Below are 27,573 nucleotides of genomic sequence, written 5' to 3' on the forward strand. Positions count from 1 at the left end.
GAGAGTACTTTATCCGATAGGCCATGGGTATTTGCATGATTTTGCACAGATTTTCAAGTTTGGCAAGATAAATCAAGAAAGTCCGAGGTTACATTGGCAGAAACCTTGTGCGAATAACACTCAACACTGAATAATCCAAATAATCCAAATCCTCATCTCAAAAATTCAGAAACATAAAAATATTCATCTGGTGCTTGCGAACTAAATCCTTCTTAACTTATTTTTAATAGGAAAATTGGGTTTATAACAGCGTTTCAGAATGAATTATGTTAAAAAAAATCAAGGTTCATTACACTTCAGCATAACCTGCTACTCCATACACATGTTGATACAATTGAACAACCACTCTTTGAGTGAAAATTCTGTTTCGAAGCATGTGGCGAAGCTTTATTGGGAAAAAGCGTATGCAATTCGTTTGTATATATATTTTTTCATGCTGTTCAAAGTTCCACATTCCAACAGTAAAATGTAGAAAATCGTGCAACATCCTGAATATCACTTAGATGAGAAGCAACCAACTGATAAGACACCATAGAAACAAAAGTATCCAGTGCGTTGAGCCATGCAACCAGGTCGCAGTGGACGGTCCATTACACATATCTGTGTTACAGAGGGAGGCACAGGTCACCTGACCCTGCACATAGGTACACACAGATATGTTAGAAAGCCCATTGACGTGTTTCATTTTGATGTAGGGGTAGTTGTCCTCGGTAAATGAAAATTTGCCATCGTTACAGTCTCGAATCATGGCTATAACCTCGCCTGCGAAGAAGAAAAAAACAGGCGATTTATATGGCATGTAATATATTAATGTTGGATATGTTAGCTAGTTTTATGGCTTGTTTAGGGAGTGTCAGTTTTGCAGAGTAAGGGCAGTAGATCAATAAAGATGATATGTCTGCAGGTGTGAGAAAATGATGTGCAAGAAAAGGCAGTTCACAACAACTGATTCAGAAAGAACATGAATGTTGACAGAGATAATAACAAAAGTTCTCCTCCGAAGCTACTCAAACTAACAGCCAACTCTCTCCGCCTTATTTGATATGTTTCTTTACAAGAAACTTTCACTGTTTTATTTGATACTAGAAAATGTACCCGGCGTTGCCCGGTATTAAACGTAACGTTAAATTCCTTAAAAATAAAAAAATAAAAAATGGAAAGAAACTAAGACATGTGCATGTGAGCATTGTTTTTTTTTCTAAACATTTTTTCACTTCTTGTAAGTAAAAAAAAGAAATACTCGAGCTGAGAATCGAAACCAAAACCTAAAGACAGTGTCAAGTATGATAATCCAGCTTGACACTTTTTAAAAAATGTTTTAAAACCTACTTACTCTTAACATAACGTGAAAAAACTCGCGCATGCGCAGTCATGAAACAGTTGACAAAAAGATAAAAATCGCATGATCCCAAGTACCAATTTTTCAATTTTGACTCCTTAGCAGCCCTTTTTTCCAGATAAAAACCGATTAAAGTTTTTCACATCACTGAATATCCTATACATCAAATTTCAAGTTTGTAGATCAAATATTCGTTGAGCATATAAGTTAAGTGTCCTCACACATACACACACACACACACACACACACACACACACTTTTATAGATATATTGATTGTGTTGAGAGAATTTATATTACTCCCAGAAGTGTATATGGATGTATAGGTTTTGTTAATACTCATCAAATCATATATGGGCGTATAAGGCTGATGAAGAGAAAGTTACCCCTGCTCTGAATAATGGTTATAAGCAGACCTATGATGAAGAAGGTAAAACAGGCGATTTTATATCATATGTAATGTATTAATGTTGGATATATTAAATAGTTTTATAATGCAGTTTTGACGTGTGGAGACAGGCTAAAATCAATATAAAAATACATCTGTGAGAAAAGAGAGTTTGAGAAACGGCTGTGTGAAATATGTCTGCAAATGTAAGAAAAGTCAGTTTCAGGAAAGAAAGTGTGAAGAGTGCAAAAAAAAAAAAAAATAAATAAATAAAAATACAGCGTGAGAAAAGGTTGTGTGAAAGCAATATAAGATATGTCTTCAAGTACAAGAAAAGAGTGAAAAAAGATCAATAGAGGTGATATGAAATTTTACGTTTTAAAAATTCATTTCGATCAAATTCTATTTTTACACACACACACACACACACACACACACACACACACACACACACACACACAAAAAAACAGTACTGTATGTGGATGGCAGTCAAAGCCCCCCTCTTTGGGTTGGGCACTTTGTAAATATATTTTCACCCAACACGTATGAAAGCTATTAAATGAAGCCCTAGGCGTATCAGAAATTTCGTGAAAATAGTGAATAATTCCACCCCATCTTTCCAAGCTTATAACTTCTCGAAAAATGTAATTCAAGCCCTAATTTTTTTTCAATTAAAGGAGCAAGGATCAAGGTTTCATTAAAAAAACAAAAAAAACAACGTGTTTTTTTTAAAAAAGGTTTTAAACTTCGGACTTTACAGGTAAATTTCTAAAAAAACGTTCTTTTTTTTGTTTTGTTTTAAATTTGAATATATTATTTATTGACCTTTTCTCTTCAATTTGTGATATACAAGACTTTGGTACATAAATCAATTATTTACTTTTTAATAGACATTTCAAAATGGGAGGCATGAATTATTCGACCCCCTGTCTTTCCAAGCTTATAACTCCTCGAAAAATGTAATTCAAGCCCTAATTTTTTTTTCAATTAAAGGAGCAAGGACCAAGGTTCCATTAAAAAAGAAAAAACAAATAACGTGGTTTAAAAAAAAAGGTTTTAAACTTCAAACTTTACAGGTAAAATTCTAAAAAACACTACTTGTTTTAAATTTGAATATATTATTTATTGACCTTTTCTCTTCAATTTGTGAGTAAATTAATTATTTACTTTTCGGTGAGTAAATTAATTATTTACTTTTTAATAAAACCTTGAAAATGGTGGGGGGCGTGAATTAAAAAAAAAAAACGTTTGTCTAAAATATTATATTCGGTTTATTGAAAAGAACATAAAATTTCACATTGACCCTGAAAATATCGTAAAAATAGAATCAATAGAAAAATTTTGATAGATTTTTAAAGTTTAAAAATTGAAAAATATTGAGTTAGTAAAATTCATTACTGTTTTAAAAAAAATATATATATTTCTATTACTTTTAAAACAACTTTAATAGTTTATTTTGGAAGTATAATCCATAAAGAAAATAAATAATCCACTTTTAACAGAGAAATTACGAGATTTTTATATTTTATTTGCAGTTTCGTGTTAGGGGTGTCAAAAATTCCTACAAAAATTCTGATACACCTAGTGAAGCCGAAGCCCACTATTAATTTGTAAACAAGCTGATGGTTAGAGCCCTGTTGCGATAGGCGGGTGTGGATTTAATACACACTCAAGGAGAAATATTTACGGCACTGATTTGTGGTTCGATGGTGAGAGCTGCCGACTGTCAATGACGGTTGTAGTACAACGAAACTACTGTATGTGGATGACAAAATTATATATATATATATTAATATAAAAGGTGAGGAATTAATAATTGTGAAATTATCAAGTTTACACAGGAGAAAACAACAAAATCCCAGTTTTTCCTGTACAATCGTTCCCATTTTCTTGATCTCAAAGCAATTTCCCTTTTCTGGCGATTTGATATGTAGTTTTAAGAAATACAGAAAAAGCTTAAGTAAATATGCTTGGGTGACATCACGGTCTCATATCTTTTGTGAAGATAGTTCAAGGGAATTCAAGTCCTATACATGTCCTGCTTGTGAAAGTAGTTTCTCTGGAACACTTGATATCATCTGGATTGACCTTCAACCTTCGGACCAATACAAATCCATGGTTCTTGCTGGTTTAAAGCCAGAAATTATAATGGAAATCTGTACGAGAGTCCTCTCATTCTGGACCGAGCAGATTCAACAACAAAATTAACTTCATTAAGCTTGTTAAAAAATTTTGCTGCCCCCCCAACCTTTTATGCTGATGAAGAGACGATATCCAGAAATATTTTAATTATTTCTCGATGCTTTATTTGTAAATAACGAATAAATAAAAGAATATCATTTCTGAAACGATCGTAAATGAAAAACTTGGATTTTGTTATGTTTCCCCCTGTGTAAACTTTATTTCACAATTATTAATCCCTCACCTCTTCTATATGTATAGCTCTAGGTAACAACACCTATTGAGCTTTTCATAACTGCAATACTCCTTACTCTTAATAGACCTTATCTATAACATTCTCTCTATATATATATATGTATATGTTGGAGGTGAATGAGAGTTAAAAAAAAGAAAAAAAAAAAAAAAGAAAAAAAGACATACACACAAAATTCAGATTTTTTTTATAATTTTGAAAATTAGCAATAATAGTTGCACTTAAATATGTATAGGCCTTGTTTATCTTCCAATTTTCGGATTTTAATCATGTCAAATCACATTTCAATTCCTTTTGACGGATTGATTGTTACTATTTCTTCTGATGAGTTAAGGGCATAGTAGATTCACTAATTGATATAATGATTAAGTGATTGATTTTGTGCTATGAAACAGATACTGTCAAGAGTTGTATACATCGATTGATTTAAAGGAATAAATTATAAAATGGTCAACATCATAAAGTTTGGAATATACATTTTGTCATTTATTCCATATATATATATATATATATATATATATATATATATATATATATATATATATATATGAACACGGTTTGATTTGTCAGTCTTAAGACGACCCCTGGTGTGTTTGTGATATTATGGTGAATAACAACTAACTCAAAGGTACAGTGATGAGGATGAACCCCCCCCCCAATTTTTTTGATTAGCCTTGTGCCATATTTCTTGTTTTATTAATTTTCTTTGTCAGCATAAAAAATATATAAATCAATATAGGAGATAGGTGTGCGAGTAAAAGAAACTAAAGTGTAAGAAAAGGTTGTGTGAGATCAATATAAGAGATCAATACAAGAGATCAATACAAGAGGTCAATACAAGAGATCAATACAAGAGGTCAATACAAGAGGTCAATACAAGAGATCAATATAATAGGTCAATATAAGAGATCAATATAAGAGGTCAATACAAGAGATCAATACAAGAGATCAATACAAGAGATCAATACAAGAGGTCAATACAAGAGATCAATACAAGAGATCAATATAAGAGGTCAATACAAGAGGTCAATACAAGAGATCAATATAAGAGGTCAATACAAGAGATCAATACAAGAGATCAATACAAGAGATCAATACAAGAGATCAATACAAGAGATCAATACAAGAGATCAATACAAGAGATCAATACAAGAGATATGTCTGCAAATGTGAGGAAAGAGAGTGTGGAATTCCAAAGTCTAGATGTTTGAAGGGAGAAACTATTAGAGCAGAAAGCTTTCTGGCATTTGGGGATCTCAACAGTGAAGGGGTGTGATTTTGTTGCCAAGCAGGTTTGTCGGGGATATGTACATCGATGGGGCACAAGTGCAATGAGTTCATCAGAGCAGATTCCATTAAAATACTTGTAAAACAGGCACAGAGATGCAACATTGCAGCGATGAGACAGGGGATGGAACTTAGTTAACAAAGTGGGATCTATTGGATTGAAGACTTTTTCGAACCCTATCCAAAAGGGAGAGACTAGTGGTAGATACAGGCTAGTGGTGTTGATAAAGTATTGCTACCTGATGGGAAGAAGTACTGCTCCAGCAAACAATAGTTTGATAAGTGATATTCGGACTCTATTTCATAAGAATTAATAATTAAGAGGCGGTGTGCTCACTTTAAATGTAGTCATACAGACATAAATGTTGTTGAACACTCAGGTTACTGAAATTTGGCAGTTGGCCCAGAAAACAAAAATTTCTATACATTTTTTGGGCCAATTATAAACTAAGGTTATATTGGATAGCAAAAAAGATATCAGAAGGCAGTGTAGTCATTATTTTGGGCCAATGATAAACTGTGTTCAAAGTGCGTGTTATATTAGCTCACAGTTGATCAAAAATAATAATGCTTCAACAATTCAGAGCATTGTTTGTAACTGTTTCAGTGTAACCAAAAAGATTTTTTTGCATCAATATATGACAATGAATTAAACAGGGATACAACACTTCATATTCAAATCAGCAGTCAGTTGAGTGAATGGCAGCAGGTGAAAGCCGTCCAAAGTGACCAAAGATGCAAACATCAGCGAGCAAGGTTTCAATCTATATATTTTGGATTGTGCAAGATAATTTTTTAGATTCAAGATCAAAGTGTAGTATTTGTTCTTCAGATGCTGCACTTCGTTTTCTTGTTCTCTTTCGGTGGAGGAGAGATCCTTCACGACTGAGACAATTTTTATTTTTGTACCTTTTCTCCACGTTAAAAAACGACCCTGGTGTCTAACTCTGTCCCGTGGGGAGGCATAGTAAATAGGTACCTTAAGAAAAGAAAAACCATCAATAGGAAAAATTATATAGCATTATTGGTGCGTTTTAAGGAAGAAATACCCCTCCCCCAACAATGAAAAATCTAACCTTCCACCAAAACAATGTACTATGTCTTAAGTGGATTGCAATGATGAAAAATGACAAAAACTGCACTTCAAATTGCTTTTGCAAACACCCTATTCTCAAGATTTGACTTTCAGTGATTACTGGCAGCTTGAAAACCTCAAAATGATGTTCCAAGAGATTTATTTTCAATGAAGAAGTGATATCAGAAACTGAGACGACAAATTCTACAAAAGAAAGCATCATGTTTGTAAGAAAAGCATTGGGATCAATGCCATCACCCACAGAGACTAAGTCGATGAATAAAGTTACATGTTGCCAAAAAAGGGGAAGCAAAGTTCCACGAAAGAAGCTTTGTTCGTGGAATTCACATTTAAATTTAAGTACAAATAGAAAGTAGGGGAAATTGTTAATAGTGGTTGTAGACAGACGAGTGTTTTCTGTGAATGCTTGACAAGAGGGAGGGCATAGATTGAAGCAGTCATGATAATAATGATAGAGTAGAGACAGGCTGGTAACGTCTCTTCTGTGGGAAAAAGATTGCAGGGATAAGAAAAGGACATCACCCACAGGTTTTGAAGCCGGTTTTGAACTCTGTCAAGGCAGGATAGGTGGCTACCAGCAGCTCCTGCCTTAATGTGGCAACAGTGTTCCATTCTAAGATGTACTCGACTCTTATCCTGAGATATTTACTGGAGTGGTAAAATGATCCAACTATTTTTCTGGCGACATTTTCATGGGCAATGGATTTGATGTATGTGCTCCATTTCAGGGGTGAAGGTCGAACCCAAAAGCTTGTCAAAACATAACGTTTTCCTAAGACGAGAACCATTCATTTCGATTGGCGTAGATGGGGGTCAGAGCATTGATGGTGGAAAGAGAGAAACTTCTATGTTAAATGATGTTTCTATGAAGAGTGATTAATCGAATGTCTAATAAAAACTCATTTCATGAGATAGACAAGGCAGGGGAAGCTAGGGCAATAGATCTCGATATAACCAAAGCCTTTGAAAAGGCCGGGTATGACGGTCTTTCCATGAAAATTAAAGTATACTAGACGAATCAGATCCTTTTTGGAGAAGAGAAAAATCCAGGTTGTTCTCGATGGTCATACATCCAAACAATATGACATTAATGTGAATGTTCCTCAGGAGTCAATCATTGGACCTTTATTACTCCTGATATTTCTAAATGAACTCCCTGATTAAATTGTGTCAGAGATGAGTATATTTGCTGTGGACATCACACTATTTCAAACACGTAAGGGAAAAGACATGCATACATATCCAAAGCAATAGGTGTAACTATAGAAAATAACTTCCAGTCTGTAGTAAAATGGAGACTTTATTTATTTATTTATTTTTTTTACAAAGACTACCTTTGTAAAAAAAAAAAAAACACTTATAAAGGCCTGGAAACCACTCAGGGATAAAGATTATTGCATGTAAAGTAATAAAGGAGATAGTATCGTAGTTATCGTGAGTATTGGAGATTTGATAAAGTGTCTTACTTAAGGGAGTGGTTCATCAGGAATTTGTTTATGTTGGCCTTGAAGACATCCAGGTTATAGTCAGGTGGGAAACAGGCAAACGGAACAGAGTTCCATAGGTGTGCACTTCTAAGAAAGAAGCTTTGTTCATGGAATCTACATTTTGGTTTTGGCACAGATAAAGAGTGGGGAAAATTTTTGGCAATGGTTTCAGCTAAACGGGTGTTTATCGTGAAAGATTGGTGAGGGGGGACCAGAGATTGAAGCTTAGACGAGCACTTGCCATGGAAATAACGATAAAACAAAGACAGGCTCGCAACGTCTCTTCTGAGGGAGAGAGATTGCAGGGAAGAGAAAAGGGCATCTCCACTAAGCCGCCAAGTCTATTTTGTACTCTGTCAAGGCAGAATAGGCTGTTTTTAGCAGCTCCTGCCAAAATATGGCAGCAGTACTCCATCCTTGGATGTACTTGGCTTTTATATAGATAGAGAATTGCATCAGCAGTGAGATATGTTCTGGAACGGTAGAAGGATCCTACCATTTTTCCAGCAACCTTGGCAACTGACTTGATGTACGTGTTCCATCAGGAGTAAAGGTCAAGCCCAGAAGCTTATCAAAACATGGAGCTTCCCCTAGATGAGAGCCATCTATTTCAACGTAAATTGAGGATAACATTTAATGCTACTAAGACAAAGCTCCTTTCCTTAAACATTTACAAAGAACTTATCCAGCCTCTGATTGCTATGAATAATAATAGTCTAGTTGATAGTTCATCATAAAAATTCCTTGATCTAACATTCACAGGTAACATGAATTGAAATAAATACATAGATATTTCCAAAGCTTCTACAAAGAAAGTAGGTTGCATAAATCTACTCAGATATGCTTCATCATATTTTATCTATATCTACTCAGACATGCTTCATCATATTTTATATCTCTATAAAGCAATCATTCATCAATGCATGTAGTATTGTTGCCACATATGGGTTGGTGCATAAACATCCAGTCTCTATGAGACAGCTGCAAAAGAGTCTCCAATATAAGTCCTATACAGTCAACCAAACTCCAACCTCTATTCCATCACCGCAATGTAGCATTTCTGTACTTGTTTTGCAAGTACTTTAATGTGATGGGCTCTGACAACTTGTAACATTACGAGGGGCGTGCAATAAGTAATGTCTCTGACCCACTTCCAGTTAGCTGATCTAGCTAAAATTTTGCATGTGCAATGATTTATATCTCTACGGGTTATGTGGCAAATTACAGCTCTGAACTAATTGTGGTTTCTGTTTTATAGGTGTTTGAATTGAGTCAGGTGTGAAATGGAGCCTGTTGAATGTCGAGCAGTGATCCGGTTTTTGTATTTGAAAGGACGCACACCACAGGAAACTTTTGATGAAATGAAAGAAAGTTATGGTGATAATGTCCTATCATATGATCTTGTAAAACGCTGGCATCGTGAAATCAAACATGGCCGGAAGTCTGTGCAAACAGCTCCCAGATCTGGTTGCCCCCCTTCTGCTATTGATGAGGCATCTGTCCATCAAGTTGAGGCTGCCATTTTGGAAGATCGGCGCATTACTATGCGCCAAATAGCCCAAGATGTCAAGATTAGTACAGGTCTGTGGAAACTATCATTCATGACTATTTGCATATGCATAAGGTGTCTGCCAGATGGATTCCCATGTTGCTCACACCATTCTAGAAGCGAGAACACGTCAAGGGCTCGAGGATGAATTTGGAGATGTGCCAAGAAGATGAGTCAAAGTTTTTCAAAAGACTGATTACACAGGATGAAGCCTGGGTCCATCACTATGATCCAGAGACCAAAGCTCAGTCAATGCAGTGGAAGCACTTAGACTCACCACCTCCAAACATGGCAAGGGTGTAGCCCTCCGCTGGCAAGGGCATGCTCACAGTCTTCTGGGACTAGGACGGAGTAGTGATGACAGATTTCCTGGCAAAGGATACAACAATTACAGGAACCTATTATGCTTCACTTTTGAGGAAATTAAGGAAAGCTATCAAAATCAAGAGGCGGGGCAAGATCAGCAAAGGTACCCTCCCCTCCTGCAGGACAACGCTCCGGTCCACAACTCGCATGCCACCAGATCAGAAGCACGGGCGTGTGGTTATGAAATCCTCTCTCATCCTCCCTATTCTCCTGACCTTGCACCCTCTGACTTTCACCTCTTCCCAGCCCTGAAGTTGTTTTTGAAAGGAAAGCGTTTCCTAGATGATGCAGCCTTTATTTCTGAAGTCACATCATGGTTGGAGGACCAACCTGGGGTGTTCTAAAAAAACTGTCTCCAGAACTGCATCAAACGATGGGAGAAATGCATAACTCTGGGTGGTTCCTATGTAGAGAAAGACTAATAACTGTGCCAAGCTTCGTTGCTCTACTGCTATTGGAAGTGGTTCAGGGGCATTAGGGCCCGCCCCTAGTAGTACTCTCTTAAAGTAAACCCTCCCTACCCCTGACTAACTTGACAGGCAGATAAATTTGACCTTTTCACCGTAGACATGTCCAGATATTGGAAAACCTAACAGTTTTTAGCCTAAAACTGCTAAACTTTGAACCTTCTCTCTACATTTACTGTTTCCCGATTGTCCTAACATGCAGATATTTAAATGTAATGTAAGCAATCATCTAGTTATTCAACTCCATACTTAGACAATGCCTACAGGAGCACGCTAATTCATTGTAGCTTTTTATGTCTCAATGGCAAAGTGCCTTGTTTGCAGTCAATATGAATGAAAAAAAAAATACTTTTGTTGAACTACATTCAGTTTTTCTAAACTTCTAAAAGTAGTTTGACTTAAGATGTTAATCTGAACAGATGTGCAGCATGACAATTCAATTCACAAATGCCTGGTACTCTTCCATAACATTCAACGTCAACTATTTTCGTAACCTCTTTCATTTGTTGGTCGAGTAAGTTGTGAAATAAAGTTTATGGAAAATATAAATTAAGAATTTTTCATTAATTTACCTTTAGACAAAACGCTTTTCTACAAATGTATAGAATGTGAAAATCAGACAGATACTTTTCATATTTTATATATATAATTATTATGTTTGGAAGTCTTCGAGATGACGATTGATAATTTGTATTATTTGGACTAATATCGAATGTTATTTGCATAAGGTTTTCGCTGATATGACCTCTAAACTTTTTCATGTGCTTTTTGTCAAATGGGAAAAATTTTACATATTGACTAAAATTATGCAAACGCCCATGACAGTGAGATATGAGCTTCAAATGCTTCTGATTTGCAGCAGCTTCAAACCAATAATTGTGCAATAATCAGGTGGATGTATGGCAGCAAATGGGCAGAAAGAACCCATTCAACTGTGCTTCTTAACAAGCTTGGTATTTGTGGGATTATGAATGCCTTATGTTCTCTGAATCTTAAGTGGTTTGGCCATGTATAGTGTACCACCTCTTGCATCAAATCTGGATATTTCAGGCACTAGTAAGCATAGAAGACAAAGGAAAACCTGGTTTGAGTGAATAAGAAATGATTTGCCTGCATGCAACAAAACTTATATCAACCCTTTGTATCAAATTGCATGAAGAGCAGACATGAGATCAAACTCTAGGACATTTGTAGCATCTTATATACTTAAACTAACTCAAATAATGCAAGCATCAATGACAGCAAGACGTAGCCCCAAATGCTTCTGATCTGTAACGGCTTCAGCACAAGGATGTGTGGCAACAAACAGGAGGAAAAGATCCTTCCACCACGTTTCATCAAAAACTTGGTACTGATAGGATTCTGCATGCCTCACATTCTCAGCATCTAATGTAGTTTGGGCATGCAGACTGTGCAGCCTCTTGCATCAATTCCATTATTCTTCTTTGCAGGTCTTTGTATTACATATATGTCTGGCTTGTGATCGTCTAGGCTGTATAAAATGGACAGCTATTTTGTTTAAAAAGAATATGAGACACCGTTTATAATACAGAATTGCTTATTTACACTTTTAAAGTAACAGAGTTAACTATCGTCATCGGCGGTGGAAGGTTAGGCGAGGGTGGATCGCAGAACTTTGTGTCAAGCTGTATTTATTCATATCTCTCTTCGTTTTCCTTTCTCTCTGCTCTTTTCATTTGTATCCCTTCACCCTGTTGAACTTTTTCTCACCAGCTTGTTTATTGCACTTTTGGTGATTTTCGTCTGACCCATGACCGATTGACCTCATGGATATAGGTCATTCTAAACCCCAGGATTTCCCATTGTGTTCTTTTTGTTTGCCTGGATACAGCTTCGTAACACTGGGATTGACTTATTGTTCGTTGATCTCCCGATAACCCTCCTTAACATTTGAAGCAATATGATCATAGGAGAGTTTCACACTTGTTTATGCAATCCATTGCATTATTTATTGCATGCTGAAAGATCTTTCAAATTGCACCAGTTGTGCAGTAAAGGGCAGACAAGGCAGTGTTGCATCATATGGTCCTTCTCCTCATATTGTTTTCTGCATCCGATTTGGTTCACCCCCGTCCCATATTGTCAATTCTGATAACATAAATATCTAACAAGTGTGCAGGATAATAAATACACTGCACAAATTATGCAACAGAAAAGAAATACATTAAAGATTAGTTCTTCATGCACCTTAAATGTGATGAACATAATACAATAAGTTAAATGAAAATAAGAAATATGATGAATGAAAATAAATCTGGACAATACCGACATTAACAATTCTTCTTTGCGTATCTTTGAAACATGTGCTCACACAAGAGTTTCAGTTTTTTTATGCAGTCCTATCATTGTTGTATTCTGCAAGATCTTTCAAGCTGCACCGGTTGTGCAGTAGAGTGCATACAAGGCAATGCTGTATTGTACAACTCTCCTCTCTACATTCGCAGATGTTGGAGTCAATTTTGTAGTACGATCTGATCATAGCATTTGATTGTTTCACTCTTGTTCTCAGCAGGGGGAGGGTATTCTTTAACCTTCTGGTTCATAGCTGTAGTCTGATCTCTTCTTGATCAATTCCATAACACCCCAGGCACTAGGAAGCAAAGTAAACAGAGGAAGACATTGCTTGAATGCATAAGTAATTTGATAGCATACGCCATGACCGATATCAACTTTTTGTACCAGACAAAATGAAAAGCAGACATAAGATGTTGCCAACTTCAGGCTTGACATTTGCAGGATTCTAAATGCTAAAATTGCAAGATAATTTTTTTCTTCAGCCATAAACAACTGCAGTTTTCTTATTTGTCCCCTTTTGCATTCTTAGTGTTGCCTCAAGCAAATAATCAGTTGCACTTCAATGTAGCACATTTGCACAATTAACCTTTTTCAACCTAACTGTCTCATTCTTTAAATTGTTTGCTTTTATGCAGCCTAAGATCTAACTTGCATATGAATGGTGAGAATTTACCTAATTTGCATAACTATTGAGTATAAAATCAGCTGTGCATTGCCGTTTTGCTTTTTCTATTGTTAAGTAACTGAACTTTACAAAACACAGACATAAGAGTTTCTTAGGCAAATCATTTTCATACACACTACAATTTTTCCCCACAGTGTGACTAGTACTCACCATTTTGCATGTAAGTCTCAATGGCGCAAAAGTCATGTTGCATATTGCTGTATCCGGAACAGTTGACAGCAAATTTGGAATTGGCACCTTTCCGGAATTCTCTTACATTCGACTCACAATCAGAAAATGGTCGACTGCTCTGACAACTGTAGCACATCAAACTCGTCACTGGTGCAACTGAGGAAAAAAGAGGAAAAAGTGCATTAATTCCGATATTAATTTTGTATTAAACAACTTGCAATTATAATATAAATTACTTGAGTATCGTTCTAATTTTTCTTTATTAATATTCTTATTAGTATTATAAATAATTATGTCTTAATAACAATTATATTCTATTATTTCGATGATTTCTCATCTTGAGTGTTATTTTCACGTTTTAGTCGATGTAACCCCCCCCCCCACCGTTTTCAGATATATCTTGTCAGCCTCTGGAATATTTCTGTCAAATTTGGGAATCTTAAAAGATTTTTGAATGGAACTGTTTATTTATCCATAGGGGTAGCATGCTTTCATTCTGTCAGCCATGATTGAGTAGAAGTAATTTGCAATTGTATTTTGAGTGCTGTCCGCACTAAGGATTGAATCTTTTACCTCCAGAAGAGTTACTTACAACTGAATTTTACCAAATAGCTTATCCACTAAGCTATGGATCCTGGTGGACAATTCTAGTATTAACTTTAAAAGCCTTAAACCTATTTTAGTTTCTTTTAGACGGAGTATAGAATTTAATACAATATGGAAACTGTTAGATAATACATATGTATATATATTAGTAATAATATGTAGTGGTGTATAGTTATCAGTAAGAATATACATCTGAAATGTTGTGAACATAACATTCAAGATGAGAACAGTCGTCCCAATAATCCAAATTATACGAATTATCAATCTTCAAGAAATTAGTAACAATTATATTCTAAAAACAAAAACTTAATTACTGCATTGTTTATTTTTTAACATCCGGTAAAGTAAACACACCACCACCACCATCATCATCATAATACTGATAAGTGATTTGGGATAATTTCAATATGATGAATCCAGTAATATAATTCAATTTTTTTCTCAAGTTTTTGTTGTACCGGAAATGGAATTATTTAACTTATTATTTTTTCATGAAATTTGAAATGTATAAATTTTTTATTTTCTCAAATTAAAGATGTAGAATCAAGCCATTTCTTTGTATCTAGTAGTGCTACATATTAAGGGCCCTTATGTCATTAGCGACCAAGTAGTGCAAATTTTGACAAGGGTCACCGAATGCATGATAACTAGGGCTGTGACAACAACATTCTTTCCATTGTTTTGCCCCTTGAGTATATATCCATTAATATCTTATATGATTTTATATAGACGGATGTGGTTCTCTGTTGATTAAGTATGTCTAACTGTGTCGGACATATATCCGAGAATCAAAAGAATGAAAAGAATATTCTATTGTCACAACCCTAATCTTAAAATATGTTCGTTTTCAGGGTTAAATGAAAGATGGATGATGTAAAGTTGAGGCAGGGGGATAGAGATCAAAAGCTGCAGACAAAACCAAGTTGATGAAGAATGACATCATGTTAAATGAGTCTGTCTGTGGAAGTCATGCAAATGAGCAACCACCAATGATGTAGAAAACTGATGTATATCCGTACACGTCACTCATTTCATTTAATTAACAAGTAAAGCTTAAGAAATAAATAACTAGCTAAGATAACATTAGTCTCTCTCCTAAATTCATTCACTCCAAATAAAACCATTTATGAAACTCAGCAAACGTCTCCTTGCGTCTTTTCTGCAGGGAAAGCGCTTTATTCATCTTAGTTAAACAAACGAGACAATCGATGGACAATCATGAAATGTGATAAGAAAAGCCATGAAAAAAAAACAAACAAACACGTATAATTTTTTTTTTTTATGGAAATCACTCCAGAGAATGCATGAAGTCATTTGATGTAAAGAGTTAACAAAAACAAAAAAAAATGATTAGTGCAAAAACAGGAGATGCCTATTGACTTTAATCTTGAAAAGACCAAGGTTGTAGGTAGAAGGAAAACAGTGAGGAGGAAGAGAGTTCCGCAATTTTGCAGTTCTTGGAAAAAAAAGCTACTATTTGTTATTTACAGTGGTATAAGCTTATACCTTCCAACAGTAAAAATTACTCATAATTTATTATAGCTGATACATAAAAATCCCATTTTTTAAATTTTATTTCTTAACTATTGTGTCTATAGATTTCAAATTGGTACAACAAAAGAAACGGACATCACCAAGTTTTTACTGGTCCTTCCAAACCATTGATTTACCAAATATTAAACCTTTTCATAAACCCTTCGTCCACTGTCTTAATCCCTCTTTGCAATAGACATTCTATGTGAAGTGTCCATGATTTCTCCTGATCTCCATGCATCTCTTCAAAATATGCCAAACAGAATATTTTTACTAAATCGTCAATTTATATTTTGTTTTCCACCAACATAAATTTATCAAAAAACATAACACGTCAGAGTTATTCAAGCATTTTCAGTTTAATGTTTGAATATTTATATATGCTTTAATGCCTTCCGTTGCTAATATTTTCGCTAACCAGCTATCCTACAGCTGCTGCTGACTTGCTTATATGCGCTGTTACATGTCATATAGTCCTATTAAATAAATCAAGAATTCTACAATAAGCCAATACACGAAAAAAAAAAAAAAAAAAAAAATGAGCAAGAAACCTGGACTAGATTAGGCAAAATCTACTTTTGAATTCAGCATCTTGAAGTTACCCAGAATCAATTATTTTTTTCAGACAATATAGCAAAATAAAAAAATAAAAAAATAATTGTTGAGTAATGTTATATATAACCATATAGCCATACACATACATAGTTTCCTTCCCGATATGGGTAGGATTCTAACACTGTTTCCTTTTCATTTTTGTATGGTTATGATCGTTTTCTTTTTTTTTTTTTTTTTTTTTTGCATTTTTCCTTTTAATATCCTGAAGATGTCCTCTGCAATAGGGACAAAACGTTGATCATTTCATAAATTTATTCGGTTTTTCTTTTGTCAAAACATATATATATATATATATATATATATATATATATATATATATATATATATATATATATATATATATAGCAATGAATGTTATTTATCATTTTATAGTTTTTTTTGTTTTTTTTAGAATGTATGAAAAAATCCTTTTGTTTTAGTCCTTTTCAACACTGATGTATTTCTATTTTTGTATTGTGGTAGTCTTCTATGACTTCTACCTCTCTCTCATATATATATATATAAACACACACACACACACACACACACACATAACCAACCCATTTTGTTACAGACACCAGAATGGTAGCCAGTTGATATCATCATCATCTGGTTTTGGTATTTAAGGTGCTATGAGTGTCCTGAACTCGTGGGTGGTCAACAACAGGCAAGGTCTCACACCTACTCTCTATGCAGTCCAATCAATAGAGTTAATACCAGTTAAATCACTTCATATGCACTCAAATCAACCTTTCTTTGGTCTTCCACACACACTCTTGCCTGAGGTATCCGTGCATGTTATGGAGTTGATGCCAGAAGTGGTGCACTGTACATGGACAAACCACCTGAAATGCCGAGCATGTAAGGCATCCAAAATACCATAACGACTAAGCTTCTGATAAAGTATGAAGAGATCCCTTCCTGTAGTTTGCTGTCGTACATTATTAAATAAAGGGTTAAATGAGGGTCAAAGAGTAGACAAATCTCTTGGGTATGTAACAATAAAAGTAACTTCTACTTTGTGTGTGTGTGTGTGTGTGTGTGTGTATTATACATGTAGTAGACTCATTGCCATCATGTGAAGACTAGTATTCATTCTACTTTGTAACAGATTTTTGAATTGCATCAATCAAGATTGTTTGTTCTTTCTGACTTCCGGTTTCTGCCCCAAAGACAGGACGACAGTGACAAACAAGATATAGTCCCTTCTGGTTGATGATCATCTTCCGCTTAGATAATATGTAAGCCCCTCTTTCCACCCTATTAAGAATGACTTTCTTGCCCTTTTGGTCATGGTCCAGCCAACTAGATAGCAGTTGCAGAAATCCTAAGTAAAAAAGCGCAGACATTCTCGCTCATAACGCCAAAACTATCTTTTATTAGCAGGTCGCCCGGCATTGCCAGGGCATAAAATATGCTTAAATATGATATTTTGATTAATGTAGATTTCGTATTTATTATTATAGTGGAGCCAATATATAGTAGTGATTTAAAAAGTTTAAAAAAAAAAAAAAAAAAAAAACTCGTATTACCACCACCGAGGATTGAAACCAAAACATTAATCCTGGGATTCACTTTTTCCTTTGACGTTAATACCTGGCCTATGAAGACAGGTTTTCTGCAAGGCTAAAAATTAAAACAAACCAATAGCTATTACGTTACGCATGCATATTCGTAATGCGGTTGGTTGACCTTCACCTGGCAGATTCCATTTCTTTAATTTTCACTTTTGTTCTGATTTTCCTGGCTAAATGAGTTTGAATACCCTATATATTAAGTTTCATGTCTGTAGACCAAAAACTGACAGAGGAGTTTGATAGGCAAAATTTTTTAAACACATATATATGCATACATAAATATATATAGAAAGAGGTTTGTGTTTACTATAATCGTTTTATGCAAATATTATGCAAGTATAAATCATGTAGAATATCTGCATGAATATAATTACATGTAATAGTTAACTAAAGATGATCATCCCATAAGAAAACTGAAAAACTAATAGGGAATTAATTAAAATGAATGTTTAAAAGACTATGCAAATTAACTAAATCTTTTTGCAAATGAATGCAATTCCACGAAAACAAAACATAAGTTTTATTTTCTTTTTAAATAAATAGAAAAAAAAAAGAGTTTTTAAAATTAATATCAATACACACAAAAAAAAAAAAAAAATTATACAGGGGGACCGACAATATTTTTTGGACACTTTGAAAAAAGTACTTCAAGGTGGTTACTAGTGCCAAAAACTTTTGAGATTGTAAGCACGTAGTTGAGGAGTGAAAATCCACTACTTTTATAAAAAATGAAAATTTAATACTTTTCCTTACCTAATCGATTTTCTTCCATTTTTATTACATGTATTGTCTTTATATGTTTATGCTATTCTATTGAAGGAATTTCGCCACTCTATGGAACTCGTAAAGTCGAATACTAAAGTGTCCGAAAAATATTGTTGGGCTCATGTAGGAGCATAGATAAATTTTTTCTTACATGATTAAAAATAACTGACCAGCATTTCTAAGCATGGGTTTCCCAACTTATAAATGACAAGCACATTCGGACCTAGATCGCTAACACCGGATACACTATGTTGTCTGTAAAACATTTATGTTAAGAACTAGTCTTTCCTCACCACAGCAGAGAACTTTCTTTTCTGTCTGTCTTTGCTAAAAAAATCAAACATAATTTCCATGAACAAAGTGTCTTTCCTAATCCCACCACTGCAATAGGATACCATAAGTCTGTTTCCCAATCAACAAAAACTTAGCTGTCTTAAAGACAAATGTGAATTAACACATTTTTCCATCCCCTTGGTTAATCCAATTCCTCTTAGTCTTCTTTACCATCTCATGCATAGTTTCCGGTTCAATCGACAATCGCTTTAACCCTTATTTTGAGTTAATGATTTTGATAAGTGATGATCACTCGGTTAAAAAAAAAAAATCCTGTTTACACAACCCTGTCTGTGTTCCCTGGAAAAATGGTAGGATCCTTCTACCGCTCCAGAAGATATCTCACTGCTGATGCAATTCTCTATCTACATCTCAAGTGATTGCTAGTAAACTAAATCCTTTTCAGGGAGTAATTAAAGCCTGAGAGAACAGACTTTTTTTTACAAGGTAGTCACCACTTATCAACGCCTGGAAGCCAGTCAGGGATAAGGGTTATTGTGTGTACAGTAATCAAATGGATAGTACCGTAGTAATCGTTAGTATTGGAGATTTGATAAAGTGTCTTACTTAATGAGGCGGTTCATCAGAAATTTGTTTATGTTGCACTTGAAGACATCCAGGTTGTAGTACGGTGGGAAACAAGCAAACGGAACAAAGTTCCACAGGCGTGCACTTCTAAGAAAGAAGCTTTGTTCATGGAATCTACGTTTTGGTTTTGGCACAGATAAAGAGTGGGGAAAATTTTTGACAACTAGACGGATGTTTATCATGAAGGATTGGCAAGGGGGGACCAGAGATTAGAGCTTAGACGAGCACTTGCCATGGAAGTTATGATAAAACAAAAACAGACTCGCAACGTCTCTCCTGTGGGAAGACAAGAGGGCATCCCTCACTCAGCCTATTTTGTATTCTGTCAAGGCAGGATAGGCTGTTTTTAGCAGCTCCTGCCCAGATGTGGCAGCAGTACTCCATCCTTGGACGTACTTGGCTTTTATACAGATAGAGAATTGCATCAGCAGTGAGATATCTTCTGGAGCGGTAGAAGGATCCTACCATTTTTCCAGCGACCTTGGCAACTGACTTGATGTACGTGTTCCATTTCAGGTCAGGAGTAAAGGTCAAGCCCAGAAGCTTATCAAAACATGGAGCTTCCCCTAGATGAGAGCGATCCATTTCAATTGATGATGTAAAGATAGGAGCTTGGTTTTAGATGCATTAAACGTAACCAGCCACCACTGTACCACGCGCTCAAAATCAGAGGAGAGAGAATCAGAGAGAACTTTGTCATTTACGGCCTTAGATGTATTGCCATAGATGGTCGTGTCATCAGCATAGATGTCAACGAATGATTTAAGTATGTGAGAGATCATTTAGAGGAGAGTTGGGCCCAGGATTGACCCCTGAAGGACTCCAGCATTAATACCGTGGGTCTCCGACTTCTGCCCATCAACCACTACTTTTATGAGCCTATCAGGGAGAAATGATTTAATGATTGAGAAAACATTTCCAGTTATACCCTAGCTGGAAATCTTGTGAAGTACGCCCTTATGCCATACCTTATTGAGAGGGAGATGACTTATCACCTGAATTCTTAAATATAGAGCATACTGATGAGGTTTTTCAGGGTGTTGGGAAGCACTTCCCCTTAAGGCAACAGTTTTGTAAGTATGAGGGCAAGTTCTGGTTGAAGCTTTTTCAATACTATAATTGGAATGCCAGTTGCTTTACTGGAATCAAGGTTCTTGATTAGCTTGGCGACCTCACGCACAGATACTTGTATGCTGCATAGCGTGTTGTCTGTTATAGGAGGAAATACAGGAAGTTCATGGACTTGGTCGCATAGGGTAGAATCAGCTGCAAAGTTCATGGCAAATAGTTTGGCCTTGTCTGATGCTGGCGAGATGACTTCAGGTCCATTGATGATAGTTGGGATAGAACGCACGCTTCTGTTCAGGATCCTGTTTGCTATTTGCCAAAACTGGTGGGAACCAAGCCGCTGCTCAGCTACTTTGGATTTAACGGACTGAGCATATAGCTCTCTTGCATTTTTTATTACTCTTTTACAGTGGTTGCTGGCAGTCCTGAAAGCAGCTTTCTAAGACTAAGAGGAACTACACATCAGCTTGACAACAACAAACTCACTCTTGAACTGATTTATCTTTCGTAACAAGTGCAAAGATATGGCAAAGATAATTAACTTAAAAAAAAAGTCGACTGAAATCTGACGGTGGGGGATAGAATATACATTATTGTTTGGCTGAGAAATGATTCCAGAGTCTGGGACTTTCTGTGTCAGTATATTGGGTAAAAACAAGCACCTCGTGTTTGATGCATTGTTTACAAAAATTGTGCTTTGACAGCAAATAATTACCCGAAAGGGTTGATATGCCATATAACAGACTATCTAAACCATTTCATTCGTATCCAACCACAGCATAAAGATGTAACAGCAGGTTGAAAAATGAATATTGCAAAGCCAGTGCAGAAGAGGAAATGCATTCATACTCACAACAAAGAATGCACGAGCAACTCTGTCTGCATTCTCCAGCAAGAGTGCCTCAGACAATTAGTAATAAACTAATTTTACATTCGGTCCACCTCCACAATTTTCTTTAAAATAACGACTTTTGGAGGTTTTCGACTACGCTGAATATGAAAATCGCATTGCAATTTTGCAGAGACAAATAGTTATCGAGATATAAAAAAAAAAACTGTATTATGCATTGTATTCTTTGGCGGCCATGTTTTGTTTCCGCTGTCAGTCGTAGAGAAGTAGATTTGTTTATGGTGCGCGCGCAAAAACATGGCCGCCAAAGAATACAATATTACAAAATACAGTTTTTTTTATATCTCGATAACCACTTGTCCCTGCAAAATTCCAATGCGATTTTCGTATTCAGCATAGTCGAAAACTTATAGTAATAGTAATTTTGGTACTCATGCACTTATTGATCCGTGCTGAAATAATAACATTTAAAAAGCCATTCTTAACATGGGAGGGGAGAGTGTTTTGTACCTATTCTGTACCTTACAATTGAATAAAAAAAAAGTTAAACTTTAATTAAACTTGGAAATACGATTTAAAAAATAGCGCAGATCAGTAAGTGCATTAGCACGGTAATTTTAAAGAAAATTGTGGAGGTGTAAAAAAAAAAAAAAAAAAAAATAGCACGGTAACATAAGTGTATAAGCACCGAAGTTTTTTTTTTTTGTGTGTGTGTGTGTGTACGTAAAGTTGCTTACTATTCGGACTTAGGGTTAGTGGTAACGTTAAGGGAGGATTTTTGATAATATTGAAGAAGCGGTTAATTAAAACAATGGCTGCCAAATTTTAAAGACTAGTTTTGTCTAATTTTTTAGCGTTGGGGGGAGTAACAACGTCAATGGCTTTTGCAGATTATTTTGCAAATAAATATTAATTTGCTGCCATCCGGGCATAGGGTTAGCGGTAGGGTACATTTGGTTTTGTAAGAAATAAAATCAAACCGTGTTTATTACAAATTAAATTGAAATATATTACAAATTAAACATCATAATAGGCATATCCAGTACAAGACATTGGAGGAATTGTCTTTTATACGACGGCGAATGCCTGAAGATGATATTTGAAATAAAATAAATCGAAAAACGGTACTCCTTGAGCGTTGAGTTCCATGGCGACCAGCAGAAAAATTTAATCGTCACTCCCTTAGCCCCCCTCCCTGACGCATGCGAACGTAACATTTTTTATTTACTGACGTTGCCGTAGTAACTAAACGATTATTTATCACTTTTACAAACATTTATTTATTTATTTTGAAAACAGAGTTTTACTCTTTATGAATATTAAAAGAAAAAAAGTTACTAAACATTTATTAATAATTTCTCACTTTTACAAACATTTGTTTTTAAATTTCTTTTTAAATGACGACTTTTATCAACTTTTTTTAATAGTATTTGCGGATGGATATGCTGACAACAAATATCAGTTAAATTTTGCAAATATTTCCCCTCCCCCAAATGGTGTTTATTCCGAAATCCGTTGTTAACATGGGGAGGTTGAGGGTGTTTATTCTGAACGCCGTTCTTAACATTTGTGGAGGTGGACCTAATGTAACAGAGTGGCATATCGTGTGAAATATTTTTACATCATTTTATTTTTTTCAATTTTGTTTGTTAATAAATATTGTAATAAAAATATTATCAAAAAATTGTTTAGTTACTTTTCTTTTTAACCTATTTTTATTTTATAATTAAAAAATTTTGAATGGTGCGAAAATAACATTGATTAAATAAACCAACGTAAGTAAATAAATAAATTGTTTATAAAAGTAGGAAAGAAATATTATCCTGACATTTATTGGGTGGCTTTCTATCACCATTTTGTTTTATTTCTTATTTTGAATTGATTATCGAGTCTTCAAAGACATCGCGGTCATCTTTTTCAGCGTTCAACATTACTCGTTTTTCGAACTGAATAAACGTTTTACATTAAAGAAAAACAAAAAAAACTTATCCAATTTGGTAGAAAAGTAACTTATCTTGCCTTTCATAACATGTAATTTGCTATATTTTTGTTTAACATCTTTTTCGAATCTATGTGTATAGTAAAACAAACCTGAAGTTTATTACAAAAACGTTTTGTTTTCGTACCATTCAACAATGTTGTTCATCCGCGCATGTAAATTAAAAATATTTGTAAAAGTGAGAAATTATTAGTAAATGGTTTATTTATTTTTACATGGTCCACCTCCACAAATGTTAAGAACGGCGTTCAGAATAAACACCCTCAACCTCCCCATGTTAACAACGGATTTCGGAATAAACACCATTTGGGCGGGGAATATTTGCAAAATTTAACTGATATTTGTTGTCAGCATATCCATCCGCAAATACTATTAAAAAAAAAGTCAATAAAAGTCGTCATTTAAAAAGAAATTTAAAAACAAATGTTTGTAAAAGTGAGAAATTATTAATAAATGTTTAGTAACTTTTTTTCTTTTAATATTCATAAAGAGTAAAACTTTTTTTCAAAATAAATAAATGTTTGTAAAAGTGACAAATAATTGTTTAGTTACTACGGCAACGTCAGTAAATAAAAAATGTTACGTTCGCATGCGTCAGGGAGAGTGGACTAAGGGAGCGACGATTAAATTTTTCTGCTGGTCGCCATGGAACTCAACACCCAAGGAGTACCCGAAAAACAAACAAATTAATGCAGAGGATTAATTTACTCTATCGTTGTTTGAAAAAAACTAGTCGATAAATTTGGAAGCTATTTTTGGAGCAACAACTTGAATAGAAATGTTTCCTTCGAGGGTAACTTGCCACTCAGATTTAGGGTTATCGAAAAAAAAAAAAGCTATGCATTGGACACAACAGTAATTCTGTAAAATTACCGTATTTTTTGTGTGTAAAAATCCAAATATTATTCTTACCTAAGAGTAAAAACAACACGACTCTCATCAAATATGCCGGTTGCGTCGGCGTCATGTCGTCGGTCGAAGGGTTCAAAGTTTGTTTACAGTAGGCGACATCAATCACTCCTTTTTCCCGACGCTTATCAACCAGTTTTATTGAAAAGGAAGGCGACTATTAGTGTCGTACGTGTTTGGATTAAGTTCACCAAATGCGATGGGAAAATCTCGCGAAATTGAACTGTGACCGCATGTCACGATAACAGAACGAGACTTAGAAAAATTATTATTATTATTTTTTTTAATTCTCCCTCGTAGCAAATAAAATGTGATAAAATATTGCTACTCATGTACTTGCGGAGATGTATCACCAGGAATCGACCTTCACCCCCGTCAATATTTGTACCATGGGATAGGCGGGGAATGTTTGCGCGGTGACCCGCCATTGCTGTTAAAATCGGTAATTTTGATTGGCTGAAAGAATTACTGATAAAATTCCGATATTGATGACCTTATCAAAATTTGTTGGGTAGATAACAACACGAATTAACAACCTGCGCGTGGCATGTTCAAATTCAGTCGGTTCCGTAGCATCACTTTCACTTATCGATGTTGGCAACCTTCACGTGTCCCTCTCCAAGATGAACAAGAAAAAAAAATCTGGAAATCAATGTCAACAACAGAATCACCCTTCTAAAGTCCAACCCTTCTTCGTCATGTTAGAGGAAGTAACAACGTCGAAGTGTCGGCTATCTGACTAAAAAGGCTCTGGTGAATATTCAGGAAGAGTCGCCATCAGGATCCCCTGGTCGTCTCTATCTCTTCAGATGCTAAGTAAAGACGTGTCGAGCGTAGAAAGACAACTTAATGGAGTGAAACTGACAACGTTGCTTTAATGTCATTCGTTTGTGTGTTTTTGGCAATACCTTCCTTAACTTTGCACTCCTCCCCAGAAAAATACAAAAAAATGCAACTACTGTTCGGTGCGGAGGGGGTGTAAATCTCTCTCTCTCTCTCTCTCTCTCTCTCTCTCTCTCTATATATATATATATATATATATATATATATATATATATATATACTAGCAATCGGTGCCCGGCGTTGCCCAGGTGTTTTGAGGTTAATGCTGTTTTTTATAGATATATAGAAGATAGATAGAAGATAGATAGATAGATATAGATAGATAGATAGATAGATAGATAGATATACAAGATAGATAGATAGATAGATAGATATAGAAGATAGATATAGATAGATAGATAGATATAGATATAGATAGAAGATATAGATATAGATAGATAGAAGATAGATAGATAGATATAGATAGATAGATAGATAGATAGATATAGAAGATAGATAGATAGATATAGAAGATAGATATAGATAGATAGATAGATAGATAGATATAGATATAGATAGAAGATATAGATATAGATAGATAGATAGAAGATAGATAGATAGATATAGATAGATAGATAGATATAGATTGCGTAATATTTGCGTAGAAATGAAGAAAATCAAATTTACTGTGTATTTATCCTGTTGCCATAACAACGTGACGTAGCCAAGGACGGTAGTGGACGTGAGTGTGTGTGCGTGTGTGCGCGTGTTTTGTTTCGTATCTTATCAACTTCTTCGAATCTATGTGTACAGTAATACACACCCGTTTTTCGAGCTGAATAAATGTGTTACATTGAATAAAAACACGAAGTTTGGTAGAAAAGTAACTTATCTTGCCTTTGATAACATTTATTTGTTATATATTTGTTTTTTGACACCTTTTTCGAATCTATGTGTACAGTAATACAAACCCGAAATGAAAAGACCACGAGGGAACGCGCGTTTTACATAAAAATAAGTATTTTTAAATTTTATCTTTCTAGCTTTAAAAAAAGTTTAAAAATTTTATCAGCCGGCATAATTTATTTTTAAATATTGAAAAATTTCAGGAAAATTAATTTTTGCTAGATTTTCAAAACATTGTTTTCGTGTTGTGTACGTGTCTGCGGCTAGCAGAATGGCGGCTGTGGATGTCGTAGGTTGGATTGTAAGATTGTGTAAGATTCGTATTTTTTTAATTTGTAAATAAACAAGTTAGAAAAAAATTAAACCCTTCCAAGATGGACAATAAATAAAGCCATAATATTTTATGGTAAGATTAAGAGCCTACGAACCATAGTTTTTTAGGAGATGTGATTATTGGATTAACCAATCAGAAATCGTCTGTGGCACACACATCTCTGTTTTTATAGATATATAGATATATATATATATATATATATATATATTCTTTCTTAAAACGTATCTGACCCTAACATGTAGAGGGCTGCATTAGGAATGAGGTATTTCTGGAATGATAGAATGATCTAGCCTTTTTTCCAGCGATGTTAGTAATAGGTTTGATATAAGTGTTCCATTTCAGGTCTAAAGTGAAGGTCAATCCTCGGGACTGATCAAAGCAGGGCCTTCCTCAAGAATAGGGACATTCATTTTGATCAGGGCAAAATGAGGATCTAATCGTTATTGGCGAAAAGAGGGAAGTTTGGTTTTAGAGGTATTAAAAATAACAAATCACCATTTCCCCCATTATACTACGTGTTCCAGGTAGGAAAAGAAAGAATAGGAAAGATTTTGATCACAAGTGTTCTTGGTAGAGCTGCTATAGACAGTTGAGTCGTCTGTGCAGATGTCAAAGAAAGATCTCAGAATATAATTAGGGAAATCATTCATATCAGGAAGAGGATTAAGAGCATAATGAATCCTCGAGGCATGTCGACATTGATACTATCCGCTTTTGATTTCTGCCCATCAAAAACTACTTTTATAGATCTATCAGGAAAAAATGATTTGATGTTTGAGAGGACGTTTCCAGATATTTTAAAATTATCAAGTTTGTAAAACAATCTTTTATACCAAACTTTATCAAAGGTATTTGATATATCAAGTGCTATCAGTCTAGAAACAAAACCATTATCGAAAGATTTACTGATCCTAGGCAATATTACAGTCAGCACGCCAACTGTTGATCTTGAAGGACAAAATCCATATCGCTTGTCATTAAGTAGATCGAAAATAATAAAAATGTGTGAATTCTTTTGCAATTTTTCCGAAATCGAAATAGTCTTATGTTAGCTGACACTGGTGCTTTTAAAGTCTATTTGCTCCAGAAAGAATTATTGTCTGGAT

General features: G+C 34.8%; 1 protein-coding gene across 2 annotated transcripts in view; it reads right to left on the reverse strand.

The window, feature by feature from the left end:
• The window catches only part of LOC145261019 (uncharacterized), a 33,683-nt gene extending 9,094 nt beyond the window's left edge, over positions 1 to 24,589 (reverse strand). Inside the window, exons 1-3 of one of the 2 annotated variants that reach the window (XM_080119146.1) lie at positions 24,409 to 24,589; positions 13,563 to 13,739; positions 381 to 762 (exon numbers count right to left, since the gene is read on the reverse strand). In XM_080119146.1, coding sequence (XP_079975272.1) covers positions 500 to 762; positions 13,563 to 13,739; positions 24,409 to 24,463 — 495 coding nt within the window. In that variant the 5' untranslated portion in view covers positions 24,464 to 24,589 and the 3' untranslated portion in view covers positions 381 to 499. Of the gene's footprint in view, positions 1 to 380; positions 763 to 13,562; positions 13,740 to 24,408 lie in introns of those variants that run through there. The other variant, XM_080119147.1, reaches the window with a different exon arrangement.
• Between the last annotated feature and the right edge of the window lie 2,984 nt (positions 24,590 to 27,573).

The sequence above is a fragment of the Euprymna scolopes genome, chromosome 37, assembly GCF_053919585.1.
Source record: "Euprymna scolopes isolate OS-2025 chromosome 37, ASM5391958v1, whole genome shotgun sequence".
NCBI classification, from domain to species: Eukaryota; Metazoa; Mollusca; class Cephalopoda; order Sepiida; family Sepiolidae; genus Euprymna; species Euprymna scolopes.